Genomic DNA, 20,719 nt, shown 5'->3' on the forward strand with positions numbered 1-20,719 from the left:
GAAGGAACTGTAGTAATCTTGATAGTATCATGTATCTATATCGAGTAAATAGAGATAAATAGTAAAAAAGTATGTATTGTATGAGAGGTCATAATATAACTTGCATGATAATAGTAGGAAATTGAAGGGGATTGAAACTTGTGTGGAAATAGCTATGAAGTAAATTAAGTGAATGGTAAAAATATATATATATATATATATATATATATATGTAATATATAAAAATCATAATATTACTTGCATGAAAAAATAGAAAATTAAAAAATAAAATATAAGGATTGAAAATTATATAAAAATGTGGCTGTGAGGAAGGTGTGGGGAAGTGTTGTAGAAAAATGGGAGAGATGAGCGCTGAGATAAAGTGAAAAAATAATATGGTGAAGAAGTAGAATTCTAGAGAGCCCAAAAGATGAGTATCCAATTGGGACCAAAAATTGAAAAATAAAAATAGAAAAATAGCAAAGGGGGTTAGATACCCCCTATTAAACCAATGTGCCAGAAGAGTAATCAGACAATGTGGGTGATAATACAAGAATAATATATACACCAAGCAAGTGATAAGGGTGAAAAGGGTAAGTGGGGGGAGTCGATACCAGAAATTGAAGTTGAGAGAGGCGTGCCTCGCTTCCGCAAAGGACCGCCGATCCGAGGCGTCCAGCGTCACGTCAGTGCACATATGGAAGGAGCCGCCGGAACGGCAGGCTATGCCAGACCGTCCGGCGGGCTCCCTCTTATGCACTGAGGATGTACAACAGCCTTCGGCGTGTTGGCGCCAAAATGACGTCACGTGGCGCCGATGCGTGGTGGCTCCGCCCACCCAATCCCCCGAGCTCACAGGAGTCCAGGGAGAAAGGGATGGCATACAACACGCATCGCAGCTCCCGGGAAGGTAAATGGGAGCCAGCCCACCAACCATCCAGCAGTGTCAGAGCGTCCATGTCAAGCAGCAAGAGTAAATAACCAAAAACCAATCAATGTCAAACATATATCCAATTGTTGCATATCTCTAAGACAAAAGAAAGCAAATATATATGTGTCAGCCTGCGTAAAGGCGTCGGCACTGCTGTCGCAAATTGGTGACCTTGTGGACCAGAGAGTTCTTGTTCCAGTGCCCCAAGAAGAAACAAATATGGGTTTCTACTCGCACGTCTTTGTGGTGAAAAAGCCGTCGGGGAATTTTCGGCTAATCCTGAACCTAAAACCTCTGAACAGATGGGTGACCTACAAGAAATTCTGGATGGAAACCATCTTTGCGGTGAAAGCCATGCTCCCCCCAAATTGCTTTATGGCTTCCCTGGATCTAAGGGATGCCTATCTTCATATCCCGATTCACAAGAAGTCTCAAAAACTTTTAAGAATAGCGATAAGATGGGGGAGTGCTGTTCGCCATCTGCAGTTCAGAGCCCAGAGTTCTTCTCCCAGGATTTTCACCAAAGTTCTGGCAGAGGCACTGGCTCCCTTAAGACTAAGGGGAATCTCGGTCATTCTGTATCTTGGCGTTCTTTTATTTTTTGCCCACTCCTTTCCTTCTCTTTTCGCAAGAAGACTTACGGGTAGCCACCCGGTTTTTGGAGGACTTGTGTTGGGATCAGGTTGGATTTGTCCTTGTTGATTAACCAACCCAAGAGTTGTGCTATCTGGGGTACAGGATAAATTCGATAGAGCAGAAAGTTTTTCTCACTCTAGAAAAGAGGGAAAAGGTAAAAGCGACAGCGGCCGCCCTGCAAACCAACATGTCACTTTCCATCAGGACAGCTATGTCAGGCCTAGGGTTCCTGGCGGCAACAATCCCAGCTGTTCCTTGGGCAAGGGCCCACTTTCGGTGTCTCCAGGCCAACATACTGAGAGTTTGGGATGGGAGACAACAATCCCTGGACAAGACCATCCATTTATCTCCAAAAGCAATCGCTCTGGTGGTGGAGGAAAGAAGAGAACCTCTGGGGGGGCCTTCAGTGGTCCTTCCCAATATCCGTCCGGATAACTACGGACGCCAGTACCAGGGGCTGGGGAGCCCACTGGGGAAAGAGGATGGCCCAGGGAGCATGGTCCATGAGGGAATCTCGGGAATCGGCCAATTGGAGAGAACTGCGGGCAATCTGGGAAGCCCTAAGAGTTTTATCCTAATACCTGAACGGACACCATGTACAAGTCCTATCGGACAACGTGGTGGCGGTCGCCTATGTCAACAAACAAGGAGGGACGCGGTGCCCGTCCCTGATGCAGCTGACAGCGAACCTTTTTTCATGGGCAGAAGCAAACCTGAGCTCTATTTCCGCAGTCCACCTAAGGGGTGTGGACAACGAGATGGCAGATTTTCTAAGTCGGTATCTGAATCGGAGTGGTTCCTAAACAGGGAAGTCTTCCAGTTGGTGACCCAGAGATGGGGCCTTCCAGACATAGATCTGTTCGCCAGCAGAACGAACAACAAAGTCCCAAGGTACTTTTCCTTGGAGAAAGGTGGAGGAGCCATAGGACTGGATGCCTTAGCTCAGGAGTGGACGTCTCAGCTGAGTTATGCCTTTCCCCCGTTCAAGCTGATTCCTCTCGTTCTAAGGAAGTTCATCCAGGAGGATACCACCTTAATCCTGGTAGTCCCGTTTTGGCCAAACAGGCCTTGGTTTTCATCCCTGTAGCGTCTAGCAGTAGGTCCCCCCCTCATGTTCCCAGAAAGGGAAGACCTGCTATCCCAGTGACCGATACAACTGCCAAAGATCCAAAGAATGAAGTTGGCAGCCTGGTATCTGAAGAACGTCTTTTGAAGTCAAAAGTACTTTCAGATAAAGTGATCCGCACAATTCTTTCCAGTAGAAAGGTCACCCAGGCAATTTATTTTAAGTATTGGAAAAATTTTTGTTTTTGGCTAAAAACCGATAACTGGGAGGTCGGTATTCCAGCTATTCTTGAATTTCTGCAGGAAGGTGCGGACAAGGGACTGGCCGTTAGCACTTTAAAAGTGCAGGTAGCGACATTATCAGTGTTTCTGGAAAAATCCCTGGCTTTAGAACTTTTAGTGGTGAGGTTCTTCAAGGGATTATCCAGAATGAGACCGATTCCATTTAAGGTTCTTCCTAAATGGGACTTGTCAATAGTATTACAGGGTTGGATAAAACTTTCGCAGGACGTAGACCTGTCGTTAAAGTATATTACCCTTAAGACAGCCTTTCTGGTGGCAATTTCTATAGCCAGGCGCATTAGTGAGTTACAGGTGCTTTCAGTTAGGGAACCTTTTCTTCAAATTTTTGAAGACAGGTTGGTGGTACGTACAGATCCAGGATTCCTACCTAAAGTGGCTTCCAGGTTCCACAGGGCCCAAGAAATGGTGTTACCATCCTTCTGTTCCTCCTCTTCCAATCCAAGGGAAGCAGAGTTTCGTCTTTTAGATGTCAGGGCCTGTGTGTTAAGCTATCTAGAGTTGTCTAAGAGCTTTAGAAAATCCAATGCTTTATTTGTAGTGCATTCAGGGAAAAATAAGGGGCAGCAGGCTTCAAAAAATACTATAGCCAGGTGGATTAAACAGGCGATAGTAGAAGCTTATAGAAGTTTAGGCAAAGAGTGCCCTTTTTCTCTGTTGGCCCACTCCATGAGGGCGTTATCTGCTTCTTGGGCGGAGCAGGCAGGGGCGACACCAGAATAAATTTGCAAAGCAGCCACCTGGTCTAGCTTCTCGATATTTATCAAGCACTACAGACTGGACCTTCTCTCTGCACAAGATCAAGCGTTTGGAAGGAAAGTCCTCCAGGCGGTAGTCCCACCCTAATCTGGTAAGTTCTCGTTGATCTCTCCTGTGCTGTCCTGGACAGATGACTGGAGAAAAAACAGAGTTAGACTTACTGGTAACTCTGTTTCTAGGAGCCGTCCAGGACAGCAGGGATTCCCTCCCTATAATGCTGTTATAACCATGGGCGAGTGTTTTTTTTTTCTTGTTGCAGATGCCATGTCCGGGAAGTTCTCACCCCTTTATTCACCTGATCCTTTGTGTTTCCTGTCTCCGGAGGTGGAGCCTATATCTCCTGTGCTGTCCTGGAGGACTCCTAGAAACAGAGTTACCGGTAAGTCTAACTCTGGTTTTTCCGTTGCATTGGATTTCTAGTTTATAGGTACAAACACTGATATTCTGCACAGCACTTTTTTACATATTTAAAATTTGCATCCAGCACCTTCTAATATATCTAATTTATATATATATATATCACATTATTTTTATTGTAGGTGTTACCCATAATTATTTGGAATTTTTTCATTGACTATTTTTACGTTGTATACAGAATCATTTTTCAGGGGAATATTAAGGTCCTGCCTTTTTGGTTATTTACATTTATTACATTGCATATCACCTGCAATTAATTAGCTGCACTTCCTTATCCCCTTATTTACCAGCCGAGAAGTCCTAGGCGCTTGATTATCTATTTCTTACACGATTCAGAAGAGCTGCGTCTGTCAAAGAACTCAGAGAAAGTATGTTATGATCCATAACAAAATTAAATCCTGTTTTTCTGAACATTGCCTTACATTGTTTTAGCACAAATAGCCAAGCCTGAACCAAGTGAGACAAATATACAGATTTCTCAGACTCCAAGCAAGCTTACAGCATCTTCTAACACACATCTACGTGGCGTTAAAAAGGAAGCGGCTGCAGAAAATGTTCCTAGTCCCACTCACCCACCTGTAGTCATTAATGCAGCAGATGATGATGAGGATGATGATGGTGAGTACAATTTTCACAAACTCCTTGTCGCAGAATGTTTACCTGTTAGTGGCTTTTCTAACTATCTCATGTCTAAAGATCAAATTTCAGAGGAAGGAGATGAACTCAAGCCTTCTGGTCAACAGAGTGGTCATCAAGGAATATGGCGTGTAACTACCCAGAAAATGGACCTACTCAGTGAAGGTATGACAATAATGTTATATAACTTTACAGAAATCGAAACTGTGATTTAACATAAAATCTGAATTTTGTCTGTACAAGTTTTCGTAGTCGATCTGGAACTTTTACTGGGCTGATATTGCGGGTGTATGTACTTGCTGCCTAAATGCAAAATAAAGGGCACTGATAAAGTATGTTGTAACATAAATCTCTGCAAGTTTGAGTTTCAGGCCAAATGCACTGCTTTTGGATGCCGTGGATGGGGTCATGCTTAGACAGCATGAAAAAAGTTAAAGTACTTGGAATAGTTGTAAACTCTGCTGTGACTTAATTGTCATCAGCAAGTGTAACTGCTCTAAAGGATATATTTAACCTTGGCAACATGTTACATGTTGCACCCATTTTTAGGGTGGTACATGTAAAATGTTCCCACTCCTGAGTTTTGTGCATGAATAGACTACAAGTATTCGTAACTTTGCGGCTAACGCCTTGTGGTTCCTAATGAACTACGAGGGCGCTGGTGAGCATATTAGTAGTTCATTGATCCTTCCTGGACTGAAGTCACTGCCTGCATTTAGGCAGACAGCTACACAGTCTGCAGAAGCCTGACACTGCACCCACAATCTGCTGATCATGGGTGCAATGCTTTACAGGCTTCTAAAAAAAGCAAAATAAATGTACATTTCTTTTACGTCCTCTGACAGATGCAGCCCTTCCAAGTTTCATCACAATTGGGGTAATTGCACCCTCTACAGGAGCAGGCTAGGTAGTGAAACTTCATTATAAAAACTTTCACTTGACACACCTTTAGGGGACTGTTCCTTCAGTCAATTACTCCTAGACACATAGAGCTTACTAATCAGTTGCTTGCTGCCTAGCTGAGGAGTAGGACCTAGGTTTCTATGCTGGGATTTCGGTCTCAGTTTTTTATTTTTCTTTGAGAAATGTTTTATTTTTCTTCACTCACCATCGCTAGCTAGTCAGGGGGATCCTCCTGGTGAACTACAAGCGACAGCCGGGCTGGGCTTCACACTGGATAATCTAGATCCTTATGGTACCCAACCTGGCCAACGAGCGTGTGCAGGTTGTGGTCCGCCCAGGCCTCGCCAAGACAGTGCCCCGATGGATGGGGATGAGCCTGCGGAGAAGTTCTTTGTGGGGACGCATCAACCTGGAACACCCTGTGTTGCAGCGTCCCCTCCTTGGCTGGCGGCACCCCCCACTCAGTGTGGGAGATAAGCTGTATAGGAGCGGAGCCCGCGGTCCATGATATTGTGAGTGATGCTACCCCCTGTGTTCCTGGGACAGTACCTCTGTGGGGGGTGATGTGGGCCCACTCCTGGGGATGTCAGAGCTGTGGGCTCCCCCCTAGCCGTTCTGGACGGATCCTGCCTCCCTGCTCCATATGGGGGCACTCTTGCGGCGTCCACTGTGTGGGGGGGTGTGGCTCCTACTTTATCCTGGGGGGCTTCCTGTAGTGGATTCCCGCAGTGGCCAGGGTCCCTGGGCTCCTGATGGTCGGCGTTGTTTTTTTTATATTATTGCCAAAATGGAGTTCCAGATTGACAATTTCCCCACTGATCTGGTGTGTGCATTCGGGAGCTCCGGACCACCTTCCCTAGCATCTTTATCTGCAACCATTAAAGCTTTGGCGTCCAAAGTTGATCTTGTCATGTCACAAGTTCCTGTTCAAAAAAAGACTGATGCCCTCTCAGTCTTCTGATTCAGAGCCTGATGTTGTCGCCATACAGATAAGGGAAAACAAGCGCTCTGGTATAGGCTAGATGGAGTATCGGCTGTAATGTGGTCGCCACGGACACTGCCCTCCCTGAGGGTTCCCTGTCCTCACACTCTGAGGGCGAGGAGGATGAGTCCTCCTCCGTTGCAGCGTAGGAACACGCTTTGGTTGAAGCGCTTGTTCGCTCAGTCAGGGAGAATTTCAATATTGATGATGAGCCCACCCAATCACAAAAGCGGGTTGTCTTCGGCTCTCGCAAAGTCCAGAAGTCAAGTCCGGTTTTCCCCTGCCCCGAGGAGTTCCACAATATCGTGAACGAACAGTGGCGGCGCATTAAGCACGTGCTGGCAGTGCATAAGCGTTTTCAACGCTGCTATCATTTTGCGGACCCAGTTTCCAATCACTGGACATTGTCCCCTAAGGTGGACCACTCTGTTTCCAGGTTAAATAAATCCACAGTGATGCCCGTGGAGGACTCCCCAGTGTTTAAAGACCTGAGTCCCTTTCCCACCACATGTACTTGGTGGCGGGCTCACGTTTCTCAAGCCTGTGTTTGCCTCTGTGCTGTTTTCTCAGACGGTTACGAAATGGATCAAGATGCTTAAGAGCAACTTGCTGTTGCTCTTAAGCATCTTGAGGGTCAGTTCCCCAGACCCTCATTGAGCTCATGGACCAGATGGCCCATGCCATGGTTTATCCGTGTGATGCGGCCCTGGACGAAGCTCCCCTGGTCGCAAGACTTTCTGCGGTGGGGATTGGACTCCGCCTTATGGTGTGGCTTAAGGGCTTGTCTGCAGACCATGCTTCTAAGAAGACCGTGGGGCCATCGCGGGTACGGTAGACGCCTCCCTGCTCCATATGGCCCCTGGCCCCATTTATATACACTGCCGTGACGCTGGGTGCACAGGGATTTTGGCAGCCTCGGTAATTGTGGGACACACCTGTTTTGGAGCTTGGGAGTTTGCTTCTGATGTTCCTTCATGTTGCTACTAGCTTTACTCAATGCATTCCTACCCACGCTCCTCCCTGTGTGCGGCGTGGTCTACCTGGTCCACCTGTCCTGTGCGCCCTCAGCTCCGATGGGAGACACCCAGGGTCGGGTTTTACCTCCACTGTCAGTTGCAGCCAGAGCTGATATACCCATGTCATACATCTACTCCTGGGGAAGTGGCAACATTAGTCCACAAAACACGTTGAGTCTGTTTGATGTCATGATTCTATTCCATCAACCCTTTACTTTGTTATACTTTACCATGTTGGTTTCATGTGAACCTGGATTTGGGGACCTCTTATGAGCTCTGTTACCACATCAATTTTTTATTATTGATTTATATGATATGATATATGTTTGTATACTCCATGTACCAATAAATGGGATATCATTGTCCTGCCAGTTGTATTCTGTCTCTTATCTAAAGTCCCAACCTTCCTTTTTACTTTCAATAGTTTTTATTATTTTTAAAGCATAACAAAACACAAAGTTTACAGGAACAATGTCGCAGTAAGATTCAAATGACACGACATAAACATATGCAAATTACGAACAGGTTGTGCGATAACACTTTCAAAAGACTTGGTTGTACAACAGAACAACAGTGTAAAATATCCAGAAACGTCTGATATAGCAAAACAAGCAACAGGACATAGCATGCGGCTATCGTTGAGTAGGCAAATTACACACAATTGTGTGGACTTAACCCTTAAGTGGTAGGGGTATAGTATTGACTGTGTGTCCATAGGAGCCAGTCCTTGTGGAACCTGGCTCCCCTGGAGACCGAGTATGCGTAGGCTTTTTTCATAGAGTACTGGATGTTGACCTGCCTCACCACCTCTAAATGAGATGGCGCCACAGGCTGCCTCCAATGTCTCGCTATCAATGTTCTGGCGGCTATAAGTACATGACAGTAAACCGTTCTCATGTCGGGTGGAATAGTATCTAGCCCCAATGAGAGAAGTGCCATGGCTGGGTTGGGTTTGAGCAGTATACCAGTAAGGTTGGACAGAACCTCGAATACCCTTCTCCAAAAACTCGTTAATCCTATACACGACCAGAAAACGTGCAGGATTGTACCGGGTTGGTCACAGTTACGCCAGCATTTTGGATTTTGTGTGGGGTAAATTTTGGAGAGGCGGTAGGGTGTAAGGTACCACCTAGTGATGAGCTTTTGCGTCTATTTCCAATGGTTGACACATTGGGTAGTGCTATGAGAGGAACGAATTGCTAATTTCCATTGTCTCTCGGAGAAGGATGCCCGAAGCTCCCCCTCCCATTTGATCATGTGAGCGGTCTTTGAGAACTGGGTTTTTTGTCCGAAGAGGTTGTAGAAGAGAGATATTCCCTTAACTGAGAAGGAAGGGTCAGTAAAGAATTTCCACAGGGAGTCTGGGAGACGAACGTCAGGCGGGGGGAATTTGTGTAGAAAACTGGATATGCTGTTGTACGCGTAGGCCACCCGTACAGGTAGTGTAAACTCTTGCTGGAGAGCCGGAAATGGTTTGAGCGAGTTATTGCGATATAGTTGCGAAATTTTCAGCACACCCGCAGACACAAGGGGGGCGGTGGAGGTGTAGGGGAGCAAGATATTCAGCACAGATAACGGAAGGGGAATTTGAACCGTAGGTGTAACCTGTGGTAGATGTGTGCAAAGAAGTCTCCAAGACTGAATGGAGGCTTGTATCGTGATCGGTAATGTAGACAGGTTTAGGGGTTTCCACACATCTGCCAGGAGTAACAGGCTAAGGTCAGGGGAGCGGGACAGCGAGGCTTCTATGGGGAGCCAGGGCAGGGTGTGTGTATGGGCAAACCAATGTTGAAGGGGTGCTAACTTAGAGGCGTGATAATAATCTGGGATGTCCGGGAGTCCTAGCCCTCCTACTCGCTTATGATGGATCATGTGTGAGTATGCACATCTCGCCCTCTTCTTCTGCCAGACAAATGATCGTAGTAATTTAGATAGGGGATTCAAATATTTCTTAGTGATGGGTATCGGAAGCGTACGGAAAATGTAGAGAATTTTTGGGAGGCACACCATTTTAAAGGCTGCTATTCTACCAGCCCAGGAGAGTTCAGATGATTGGAGTTTAGCAAGATCTGTAGCAATGGAGGATATTAATGGTTTCAAGTTGGCTGCTAGCAGGTTAGAGGTCGGGTATGAAATTTGGATGCCAAGATATTGCAAGGACTGTGAGGTCCACGTATATGGCAGCTGTGCTTGGAGATGTCCAAGCGTGGAGGGGTGGATATTCATGTTAAGGATGACAGATTTACCAAAGTTAACTTTGTAGTAAGAGACACGGCTAAAGTTGTGGAGTAACTGGTGCGCTGCTGGAAGGGACACGACGGGGTTCGTCAGGCTGAGAATGACATCATCGGCAAACAGAGTAATAACATGGTTGGTTTGTCCAAATTTGAAGCCCGAGATCAGGGGGCTAGTTCTAAGCGATTCGGCCAGAGGTTCCATCAGTAGATTGAAAATGAGGGGTGATAACGGGCACCCCTGGCGTGTGCCGTTGGTGATAGAGAAGGATTTGGACAACATCCCAGCCGACAACACCTTAGCTGATGGCATGGAGTATAAAGCTAATATGGCCGAGAATATCGGCCTGAAAAACCAAATTTCTGTAAAACCGCCTTCATATATCCCCAATGTATGCGGTCGAACGCCTTCTCTGCATCTATGGAGAGAAGCAGAGAAGGCGTCCTAGTCTTTTCGGCGTGGTGTAGTATGTTTATTACACGTCTAGTGGCATCAGGAGCCTGACGTCCTTTGACGAACCCCATCTGGTCACATCCAAGCAGGGACGGCAGTATCTGTGCTAATCGGTTGGCTATGAGTTTGGCATAGAGCTTCACATCATTGTTTAGGAGCGAGATTGGTCTAAAATTGGCTGGTGTAGTGGGGGCAACCCTCCTTTTAATTCTACTTGAATTGGGATGGAGGCGCACGAAACTTCCCATCGTGCACCTTACTCAAAGTCCCACACCTCCCCCCATTTACTATTTGGGGGAGCGTCTCTTTGGGGACTCCTTGGATGAGATGGTCAAGGGTCTCACAGGGGGTTAGAGTACCCTTCTACCCCAATCCGCGAAGGGTAAAGCACCCCACGTGCGCGCAGGGGGGTCCTTCCTTCAATGCTCACCGGGGGGCTTTTTCTCATCCTACCATCGAGGCCATAACATCGCTCAAGGGGAACCAATCATACCTGTTAAGCTTCTGAAACTAAGGTAATACCAGGATCGTTTTAATGCAAGTATTTTCACTCTTTATATTCCTATTTCTAAATTGCTGTATTCTGTCTCTATTTCTTTGTAACCCATTTTTCTGTAAATATTTTTATTCACACCAATTTTAACCTTTCTTATAATTAAACCTTATTTTGTAAAGTGTTAACTTTGTCTCTAAGCTCTTAAACGCAAACTGACCCAAACGAACCTGCCTCCTGAAAGCGCGCTACTGTTTAGGCTAACCTATCTGAAACATTCTTGTCTGAGGTGACTGTGTGTGTTACAGACGGTTATTCTAAAGTCATAATTGATATTCGTAAAATCACGAGCGTCCGCTGGGCTCATTCAAACGTAGCGGTGGTGGCAGAGAAAGGGTTAATCGTTTAACCCGGTGACAATCGCGCTCTGTCTGCTGGCATCTAGATCGTGGTCCCGCAAGCTGGACAATCGGTGTGCTGGGTGCAGCTGAGAGTGGCATTGTTACGCAAGTGACAGCAGGGTGTGAGATTGCTTGGTCTTGGGTCACGAGGTGGATGAGAAGGCCAGGGGTCTGATACCCGCCACCGTCACATATTGGATATGAAATGTTGCAGTTGTGCATATCGCCAGCGATCCATGTGTGTCGGTGGGTTGGAGACACAGATTGAGTGCAATGGTGTCATGTTGGCCGATTGAGCCACTTGGTGTAAAAGAGATATACCTGGGAGGAAAGTGGAAGAAAAGGTCTGGTCCATTTTCCCAGGAAGGAAAAATGGATGGTTGAACAACGGCATGATGGGAGAGTTGTTCTTCCACTGGTGACATTTGTGCAGGGAGTCCCAAATCCTTAAAGAGGAAGTAAAGTTCCTAAAAAAAAAAAAACGAGAAAAAAAGCCCTGTAAAGAGGAAGGCATAATGAGCTAGTATGCATCGCATACTAGCTCATTATGAAGTACTTACCTTAAAACGAAGCCCCCCGCCGTGCCGCCTGCTCAGCGACAGGACGGCCGACATGTCCAGCCATCCTACTTCCGGGTTCGCGTCCTCCGGCCATCTGATTGGCCGGAGGCGCGATTACATCACTCCCGTGCCTGCGCGCGGGAGCCGCCGTTCACGGCACTGAGCTCTGAAGGAACGGCACGGGTGGCCGTTCCTTCAGAGCGCATGCGCCGATGACGTCATCGGCAGTATGCACTCTAAATATCTCTTTAACGGTGCAAGTTTGGGAGATATTTATAGCACCTATAGGCAAGCCTTAATATAGGCTTACCTATAGGTAAAAGTTTGTGAGGTGGGTTTACAACCTCTTTAAGATGTTCGCCGTGAGATGAGACATATTGTCAACATTCGTTCTATGAGCCTTGGGAATCCAAAGTAACGTATATGGGTCTGAATTGCATATTTCCGTTTCCAGATGGACCCAGATCTTGGTGGAGCCGTTGTGTTTTCAGTCAGATGCTCTTTTATAGTGCTACTGCGTGGTAGTAAAAGGTGTAATTTGGTAGTGCAAGACCACCACCAGCCTTGGGTTTGTGAAGTAGAGTGCGGGCTAGGCGAGGATGTCTGTGGTTCCAAACATACTGTTGGGAGAGGTGATTCAATGTCCTAAAGAAGCTAGGTGGCAGTTGGTACGGTATCATCTGAGGCAGAAAAAGGACCCTGGGCAAGACATTCATCTTTAGCACGATTATCCTACCCACCCAGGAGGTAACCAGGGATTTCCATGTGTGTAGGTCGGATTTCAAGGAGTTGAGCAGGGGGAGGAAATTGTGTTGAAATAGAGAAGAGATATGCCTAAATATTTGAGGGGGTGTCGTTGCCAGGTGAATGGAAAGGCCATTTTCAAAGCTTCTGCAGTGCGGGAAGGTATTGTCAAGTTTAAGATTTCTGATTTGGACATGCTAATTTTAAAATTGGAGATATTTTGGAATGCTCTAAATTCGGAGAGTAAATTAGGGAGTGACACTGTAGGTTGTTGGATGAAGAATAGGATGTCATCCGCGTATGTGGCATATTTGTGTTCTCTGGAGGGAGTCTGGATTCCATGAATGTTGGGGTTCTGTCAATCAATGCTAGTAAGGGTTCTAGAGTTAGGGCTAAGAGAATAGGGGAAAGGGGGCAACCCTGTCGAGTGCCATTGCGGAGAGTACATTTTTTGCTGAGGGCACCATTATTGCGTATCTGAGCGGAGGGGGAGGCGTATAACGCCATAATCATATTCAGCATGTGGGGGCCTAAACCTAGGGCTGAGAGAGTTTCGTGCAAGTACTCCCAATCCACCCTATCAAACACTTTTTCAGCATCTGTGGATAATAGAGGGGTGGGTAAGGAGCTGTTGCGGACAAAGGATATCAAAGAAAGAGTGCAAAGGGAATTGTCCCTAGCTTCACGACCTGGCATAAAACCGGTTTGATCGTTCGTGACCCATTGAGGAACAAGAGGGAGTAACCTGTTAACTAGGGCTTTAGCGTATATTTTGGCATTGATGTTTAATAGGGATATCAGACGATAGCTACCGCACACCGTGGGATCCTTACCAGGTTTGGGGAGAATGCTGATGTGGGCATGGAGGGTTTCTGATCTAATGGGATTACCTTGCCGTAAGGAGTTGGGGTAGGAAGTCAAGTGGGGAAGGAGTATAGCTTGAATGGTGCGATAATGAGGTAGTGAAACAGTCAGGCCCAGGGGCCTTGCCGGAGGCCACGGAGAAAAGGGCAGAGGGCAATTCCTTCATCAAAAGGGGTTGCTCCAGTGCTAGGAGGGCTTCTTTGGGGAGTTGAGGAAATTTGGCTCTTTTCAGGTATTCTCTGAGTATTGCTGTTCTGTTGGGGTCACTGGCTGAGTGGGGGTTCACATTATATAGGTCTTGGTAGAAAGAACGGAAAATGCTAGCTATAGCTTTTGTCGTGAGTTAAGGCAGCCTGATCATCTTTGATTTTAGAAATGAAGGAGGCAGATTTCTTTTGCTGTAAGGATCTCGCCAGGAGTCTGCTCAGCTTGTCTACTCCATTCGTACCACCGATGAAATAGCATACAGAGTTTGTTTTTGTGATCAGTGTGGTACAGATTTTTGAGAGCCTCATGCTTTTGAGATAACTGCAGCAAAAGGGATTCAGAGGAGGATAGTTTATGAGAGCTTTCTAGTGTACGAATATCTCGAAGTAGGGTAGTCTGTTCCAAGTAGTCTTTCTTTTCTCTTACGTCCTCCGACAGTCGCCGCCCCTCATTCAGTCTTCACCAATGGGTATTGACTTCCTCTCCACAGGAGTAGCTAGGCATAAGACTTGTTAAAAACAAAAGCATTTAACATAGACACACCCATAGGGGCTGTCCCACTGGTCAATACCACCCTGCCGTAGCCATCCCAACTCAGTTTTGTCTTCTGCCTAGCGTTAGGAGTAGATAGGCTTCTCTGTGCTGGGGCTCCAGTCTCAGCCTTCTAATCTTTTCTTATGATTTTTATTTGCAAGAATGTCAGTTTTTTTTCTTTGCTTTACTAGCTGTTTATTTTGTCAGCTTTAGTTTAGTCGGATCTTCGGATGAAGATGGATTTATGGAGCTGGGAATCGGACTGGCCGCCCTGGCTCTCCAGGGCAGAGGGTCAGATGGATCCCCAGTCCGCCATCGAGCGTTCAGCCATGTGTTCGCCCGGGCATTAGGAACGACCCATCAATGTTCACAGCAGGGATGCAGCCTGTGAGGTGGCTACCTCACTGGACACTTCTGCGGTTCAGTGCTGCAGTGTCCTGCGTTTTGGCTGACGGCATTCCCTGTCATCTGAGGGCAGCGGCTTTCCGTTTTAATAGAGGCACTCCACGCCATCCGGTACAGGTAAGTACTTCTTTCTGTGTGGGACTCTGTCTGGGGTGGCAGTCCTGTGTGCTGTGTGTCCCCTCATGTCTGTGCGTTTGTGGGGCTCCCTGATGCAATCCCTGCAGGGGTCTTTTTTATTGCACTGCTGGCGCTGTGTGGGTTTGGGGGCCCTTCTCCTGTGTCACTTCGGTGATGGAGGTGCAGACTATGTGTGCGGCGGCCGCTGCAGGTAAAAACCGTGCCGTCCGCCATTTTAGGTGTGCGCAGCATGTCTGGCTTCACTATGGTCTTTTTCAACAGATTCCATGTAGTGGTTTTGGAGCCATCCGGCGCCATCTTGTGTGTGGCAAAACGATTGTTCCGAGCACATGTCGGCGGCCATCTTGCCAAAGCCTCCCATTACTTCCTATGGGCAGCCATTTTCCCTTAGCCTGCAGCATATAGTTCAGCCTCTGGCGACCTCACTTCCTTTTCCTCTGGAGCAGCGATCGGTGTGGCAACACTCTGTGGGGCTCTGCAGACTGTCCTTTCCATATTTTCTCTGTTTTATCCCTTCTGGCTCAGTTGTGTCCCTGTAGGGGGGTCTGTGTACACAGTCTATATAGCGGTGGGCTGCGTGGTCCGCAGCGCTCTTAAAGGGCCAGTACCTTTAAAATTGTGTTTCTGCAATGGAATATCAGGACAGCAAATTCCCCCCCAGCCCTGGTGGGGGACCCCAGTTCTGCTGAACCCCCCGTTCTACCTAATTTGGCTGCTGTGGTGGCGACTTTAGTGTCCAAAATGGAGGTGCTGATGGGTGAACGGGCTGCTAGAAAAAGGCCTAGGATTTCTTTCTCTTCTGATTCAGATGGTGATTTGGCTGCTGTGGGTGGCGTGACCTTTTCAGGGTCTCGCTCCTCTCAGGACCCGCTGGGGTCTGAGGGGGAGGTGGAGGTGGAGGGGGTAGATGATTCTCCCCCGGGGTCGCCTGAAGAACGCGCAGCTATGGATGCGTTGATTTCTTCTGTTAAAGAAACACTATATTTGGAGGATGAGCCCAATCCTCCGGGCATTGTGTCCTCTTTTGGTAAACATAGGTCCCGCAAGTTGGCGCAGGTTTTTCCCTGCCCTGCTGAGTTTCATCACACAAGTGAATGAACAATGGCACAGTTTGAAACGGTTTCAACTGCTCTACCCCTTTGCACCTTCTACGGATTTGCGCTGGTGTGTGGCTCCCCAGGTGGATCACACTGTGGCTGTGTTAAACAAGGCTACTTGGATTCCCACTGAGGATACCCCGGTGTTCCGGGATCCTACGGACAGGAGATTGGAGTCTCTGGCCCGCCATGCCTACATGGTGGCGGGTTCCATGCTCAAATCTATTTTCGCTTCTGTCATGGTGGCTCAGGCGGTGGCGGATTGGACTAAGGTGCTTAGACGCATTCTTGCGTCTGATTCTGCCCCATCTGCCACGCTGGACATGGTGGACCAAATTCATCAAGGGGTCATGTATTTGTGCGATGCGGCCTTGAATGAAGCCCCTTTGGCTGCACGCCTGTCTAGTGTCGCGGTGCTTAACCGTCGACTGATCTGGTTGAAGAGCTGGTCGGCTGACCAGACGTCATGGAAAACGGTCGCTGATTTCCCTTATGCAGGGTCTCGCCTTTTTGGCGAGGCCTTAGATACTTTGGTGAAAGGAGGCACTGGGGGCAAAAGCACTGTGCTGCCCCAGAATCCGACGAACAAGCCTTTTCGCGGTAAGCGGGATCCCGCCTTTAGACCCAATCAGGGGTCCTTTTGTGCCTTCAAGACACAAAACAAGGGCAAACCCTGTAAGGGCCAAGGTGGCCAGAAAAAGCCCTGGGCGGGCAAGCAAAAGACCGGCCACACCGGTGCGGCGGCTCAATCCGCCTCTGCCTGAAGGAACGCCCTCACCCGTTTCAGGGGTGGGGGGACGTTTGCGCGGTTTCCTCTAACCTTGGCTGCTCCAAATTCCGGACAGGTGGGTTCAGGAAATCATTACATCAGGATACAAGATCGAATTCCTTTCGCGGCCGGCGGACAGATTCTTTCCCTCAAATCTTATTTGACCCCAGGGCGGTTACAGGACCTGCATCAAGCGGTGCAGGATCTCCTTGCCCAGGGGGTGGTTGTCCCGGTGCCTCATCGGGACAGGTTTCAGGGGTTTTACTCGAATCTGTTCACTGTGCCCAGAAAGGAAGACAAGGTACGTCCGATCCTGGACTTGAAAGCTCTGAACCTCTTCATGCGGGTTCGAAAGTTCGGTATGGAATCCCTCCACTCGGTGGTGGCCTCCATGAGTCCAGGGGAATTCCGGTTCGCCATAGCGGAGGACCACTATCAGTTTGTGGCGTTGCCCTTCGGTCTTGCTTCGCCTCCAAGGGTCTTTACCAAAGTGCTGGTGCCTGTTTTGGGCCTGTTGAGGGCACAGGGCATTGCGGTCTTGGGATATCTGGACGATCTCCTGTTAAGATCGAGTGCCAGTCAGAGCCTGTTGCGCGATCTGTCGACTACGGTACAGACGCTCCAGGAGTTCGGTTGGACCATCAAAGTTCAGAAGTCGACTTTGTCTCCTTTGGTTCGTCTTCCCTATTTGGGAATGGTTCTGGACTCTGCTCAAGCGAAGGTATTTCTGCAGGAGGACAAGCTCCCGACCCTTCAGAACGAGATCAGGTCTCTCAGGGACAATGAATCCTCGTCACTCAGGACCTGTATGCGGTGCCTGGGGTTGATGGTATCAGCCTTCGAGGCGATACCATTTGCTCAGTTTCACACATGGTCCCTCCAAGCGGAGATACTGGCCAGGTTGGACAGGTTACCTCAGTCCTTGGATCTGAGTGTCTCGTTGAGTTGCCAGACCAAAATGGATCTTCTGTGGTGGCTTCAGTTCCCGGCTGTGTCGGAAGGAAAATCCTTCCGTCCGTTTTCTGTGGACAGTGATTACCACAGATGCCAGCCTGTTGGGCTGGGGGGGAGTCCTGGGCAACCTTTCTGCCCAGGGCACTTGGTCAGAGGAGGAATCCTCCCTTTCGATCAACATCTTGGAATTGAGAGCGATCAAACTGTGTCTCTTCCAGTGGTCTGGTCGACTTCGGGGCCCTCCTGTACGAGTACAGACGGACAATGCTACTGCGGTGGCTTACATCAACCACCAAGGGGGCACCAGGAGTGCCCAGGTGGCCCGGGAGGTGACCGACATTCTGTCTTCGGCCGAGACTTATGTTCCGGCGATTTCAGCAGTTCACATTCCGGGTGCGGAGAATTGGCAGGCAGATTATCTAAGCCGCCAGACCCTGGATCAGGGGGAATGGTCCCTACACCCATAGGTCTTCCAAATGCTGTGTGCGAAGTGGGGATCCCCGGACGTGGATCTGTTCGCGTCTCGGCTAAACCACAAGGTGGAAAGGTTTGTGGCAAGAACGCGCGATCCTCTGGCAGACGCCTCGGATGCGTTGGTGGCCCCTTGGCATCAGTATCGTCTGATGTATGCCTTTCCTCCGATTCAGTTGTTGTCCAGGTTCCTTCGCAGGTTGGCCTCGGAACCTCACTTGGTGATTCTGGTGGCACCGGACTGGCCACGCCAGTTTTGGTACGTGGACATCATTCACCTAGCGGTCGCACCTCCTTGGCGGCTGCCAATGCGAGAAGATTTACTGTCTCAGGGACCGATCTTCCATCCTGCTTTACAGTCGCTGGCTTTAACAGCCTGGCTGTTGAAAGCCAGGTCCTGAGAGACAGGGGTCTCCACCCAGAGGTCTTTCCTACCTTAATCAAGGCTAGAAAAGCCTTGTCTGATAAAATGTATTACCGTACCTGGAAAGCTTATTTTGCCTGGTGTGAGTCCAGGGGGTTTTCTCCTCGCTCATACTCGGTGACGAGAGTGTTGGCTTTCCTCCAGTCTGGTGTGGACCAGCGCCTGGCGCTGGCCACGATAAAGGGCCAGGTATCTGCATTGGCTGTTCTTTTTCTTTTTTTTTTCAAATATAATTTTTCTTTTTTCCAGACACACAAAATTTACAACAAAGAAACATAAATAAAGGTAAATGCATATCATTCCAAATTTTCATCAGAAAAAAGGAAATAGGATCAATTAATCATAAAAAATAATACAAATCATCACCACCCCCGCCATGAACCCTCGTAGGCAACACTCATTAGATTTATACATCTATCCATAACATGTGTTCACGGCAAGGAGTGGAGAACACCCTCGACTTGCCCGTCCATTCCAGATTTACCTCACTTATTCAGGACATAACAAACACCCCTCCTAAAAAAAAAAAAAAAAGGGGGGGGGGGGTCGTCAACTCTGACAGAGGAAACTTCCTCACCGTCTGCACCTATGAATGCAACAAACAACACCCTCTTCAGACGAGATAAAGGTGTTCCAGAGCTCCCAGGTCTCACGATATAGCCCACGTTTACAGTGTGCAGTCATCACCAAATCTTCCATTTTATTGATAGCCTCTACCCTCCGTAGCCAGTCCTTAACCGTGGGGGAAACGGATACAAGCTTTCGCTCCATTGATTAAATGGCATACCACCGATTCTCATATCTCTGTATGGGGATATCCGATAAGTGGAGCAAAAAAAAAGGCCAGATCCTCCTGAATAGGAAATTCCGTAAATTTTTGAACGATAGATCTAACCTCAGACCAGTATACTGAAAGTTTCGGACAGGACCAGAAAATATGTAGTATCGTTGCATCTTCCCCTCCACCATGCCAACAATTCGTCGATACGTTTGGGAAAATCTTATGAGGTTTATAAGGTGTATAATACCGCCTGGTCAATATCTTGAAATTGGTCTCTTGGATTTTAGTACAAATAGACGTTTTAAAGGCCAATGAAATGATCTTCTGTGATTGTGGTGGTGTGAAGGTGCAATTTAAGTCAGCTGCCCATTTAGTCAAACATGGTAATGGAGAATTATCTAGCGAGGTCGTTAATAAACTATATATTAAAGAGAGTGTATGTGACAAAGCTCCCTCTTCCAGGCAGAGTTCTTCAAATTTAGTCAGGCTCCGTGTAAAGTCTACAGGTTTCGGTAGGGTATGTAGAAAGTGGTGAAGTTGAAGAGCAGACCAAAAAGTAAGCCTAAAATCACCGTCTATATTTGTCAAGGTCTCCAATGTCGGCCATCTATCTGCTACAAAGAACTGAGCCACCCGAGCATATCCGGCTGAGCCCAATGTCACCAAATCTGGTGACGAATGGCCCGGCACGAATCGTGGATTTCCAATCACCGGAAGTAATAGGGAGCAAGAGGGTGAAAGAAGATACCGCATATTAGCTAGATGGCATGTTTGTAGCGTAGTACCCAAAAGAGGGTGAAGTCGTTATTGTGATGGCAAATCTGGGTAGCACCAAAGTGCTCCCCTAAGAGGGATATTCTTCTGTGCTTGTTCTATACTAATCCAAAGTTTAGATGTCTGATACCGGCACCAGTCGACCATTCTACTCAAGTGAGCTGCCTGGAAATACTTCTGAATATCCGGGAAGGCCAGACCACCTTGCACTTTTGGCCTGGTCAGGTGCGTCCGCGCCAAGCGAGGTCTTTTCTTTGCCCAAACAAATTTAATGAAAAGAGCATGGATCAAGTGAAAGTACCGGGCAGGCAACCGAACCGGAAGAGCCCTTATCAAATAAATATGTTTGGGCAATATACTCATTAGGGCTGCAACTAACTATTATTTTCATAATCGATTAGTTGGCCGATTATTGTTTCGATTAATCGACTAATCGGATAAAAACCTCAACCCAAAAAAGGTTGGTGTATAATTTAGTTAATATTCTTGAATATCTATATGCAGTGGTAAATATAAATATCCAGCTATATAGTTGGATATTTAATCCACTCTGAGACAGATATTTGTATTATTAGAGGTTTAAATGTGGTACATATCAGACTCAGAGACCAAAATTTTTAAAATTTGAAAAGACGTAAAACACTTTTTTTTTCAAATTTTCAGACCGGATTGATATACAATATTCATGACAGACTCCCTTATTTATAGGCAGGCAGCCTAAAATAAGCTCCCTGCGCCTGCTGTCACTTATGCTGGCCATACACAAACTACATTTTTTTAGAAAACTTAAA

At 47.4% G+C, this 20,719-nt stretch overlaps 1 protein-coding gene across 2 annotated transcripts in view; it reads left to right on the forward strand.

The window, feature by feature from the left end:
- Positions 1-20,719, forward strand: part of LOC309545901 (zinc finger CCCH domain-containing protein 11A-like) — a 761,634-nt gene that overhangs the window by 365,522 nt on the left and 375,393 nt on the right. For both annotated transcript variants that reach the window (XM_082245323.1, XM_082245324.1), the window contains 2 exons: positions 4,520-4,705; positions 4,784-4,888. In XM_082245323.1, the coding sequence (XP_082101449.1) occupies positions 4,520-4,705; positions 4,784-4,888 (291 nt within the window). The remainder of the gene's footprint in view (positions 1-4,519; positions 4,706-4,783; positions 4,889-20,719) is intronic.

Source organism: Pelophylax lessonae (assembly GCF_965119305.1).
Source record: "Pelophylax lessonae genome assembly, chromosome: 2".
Lineage (NCBI taxonomy): Eukaryota > Metazoa > Chordata > Amphibia > Anura > Ranidae > Pelophylax > Pelophylax lessonae.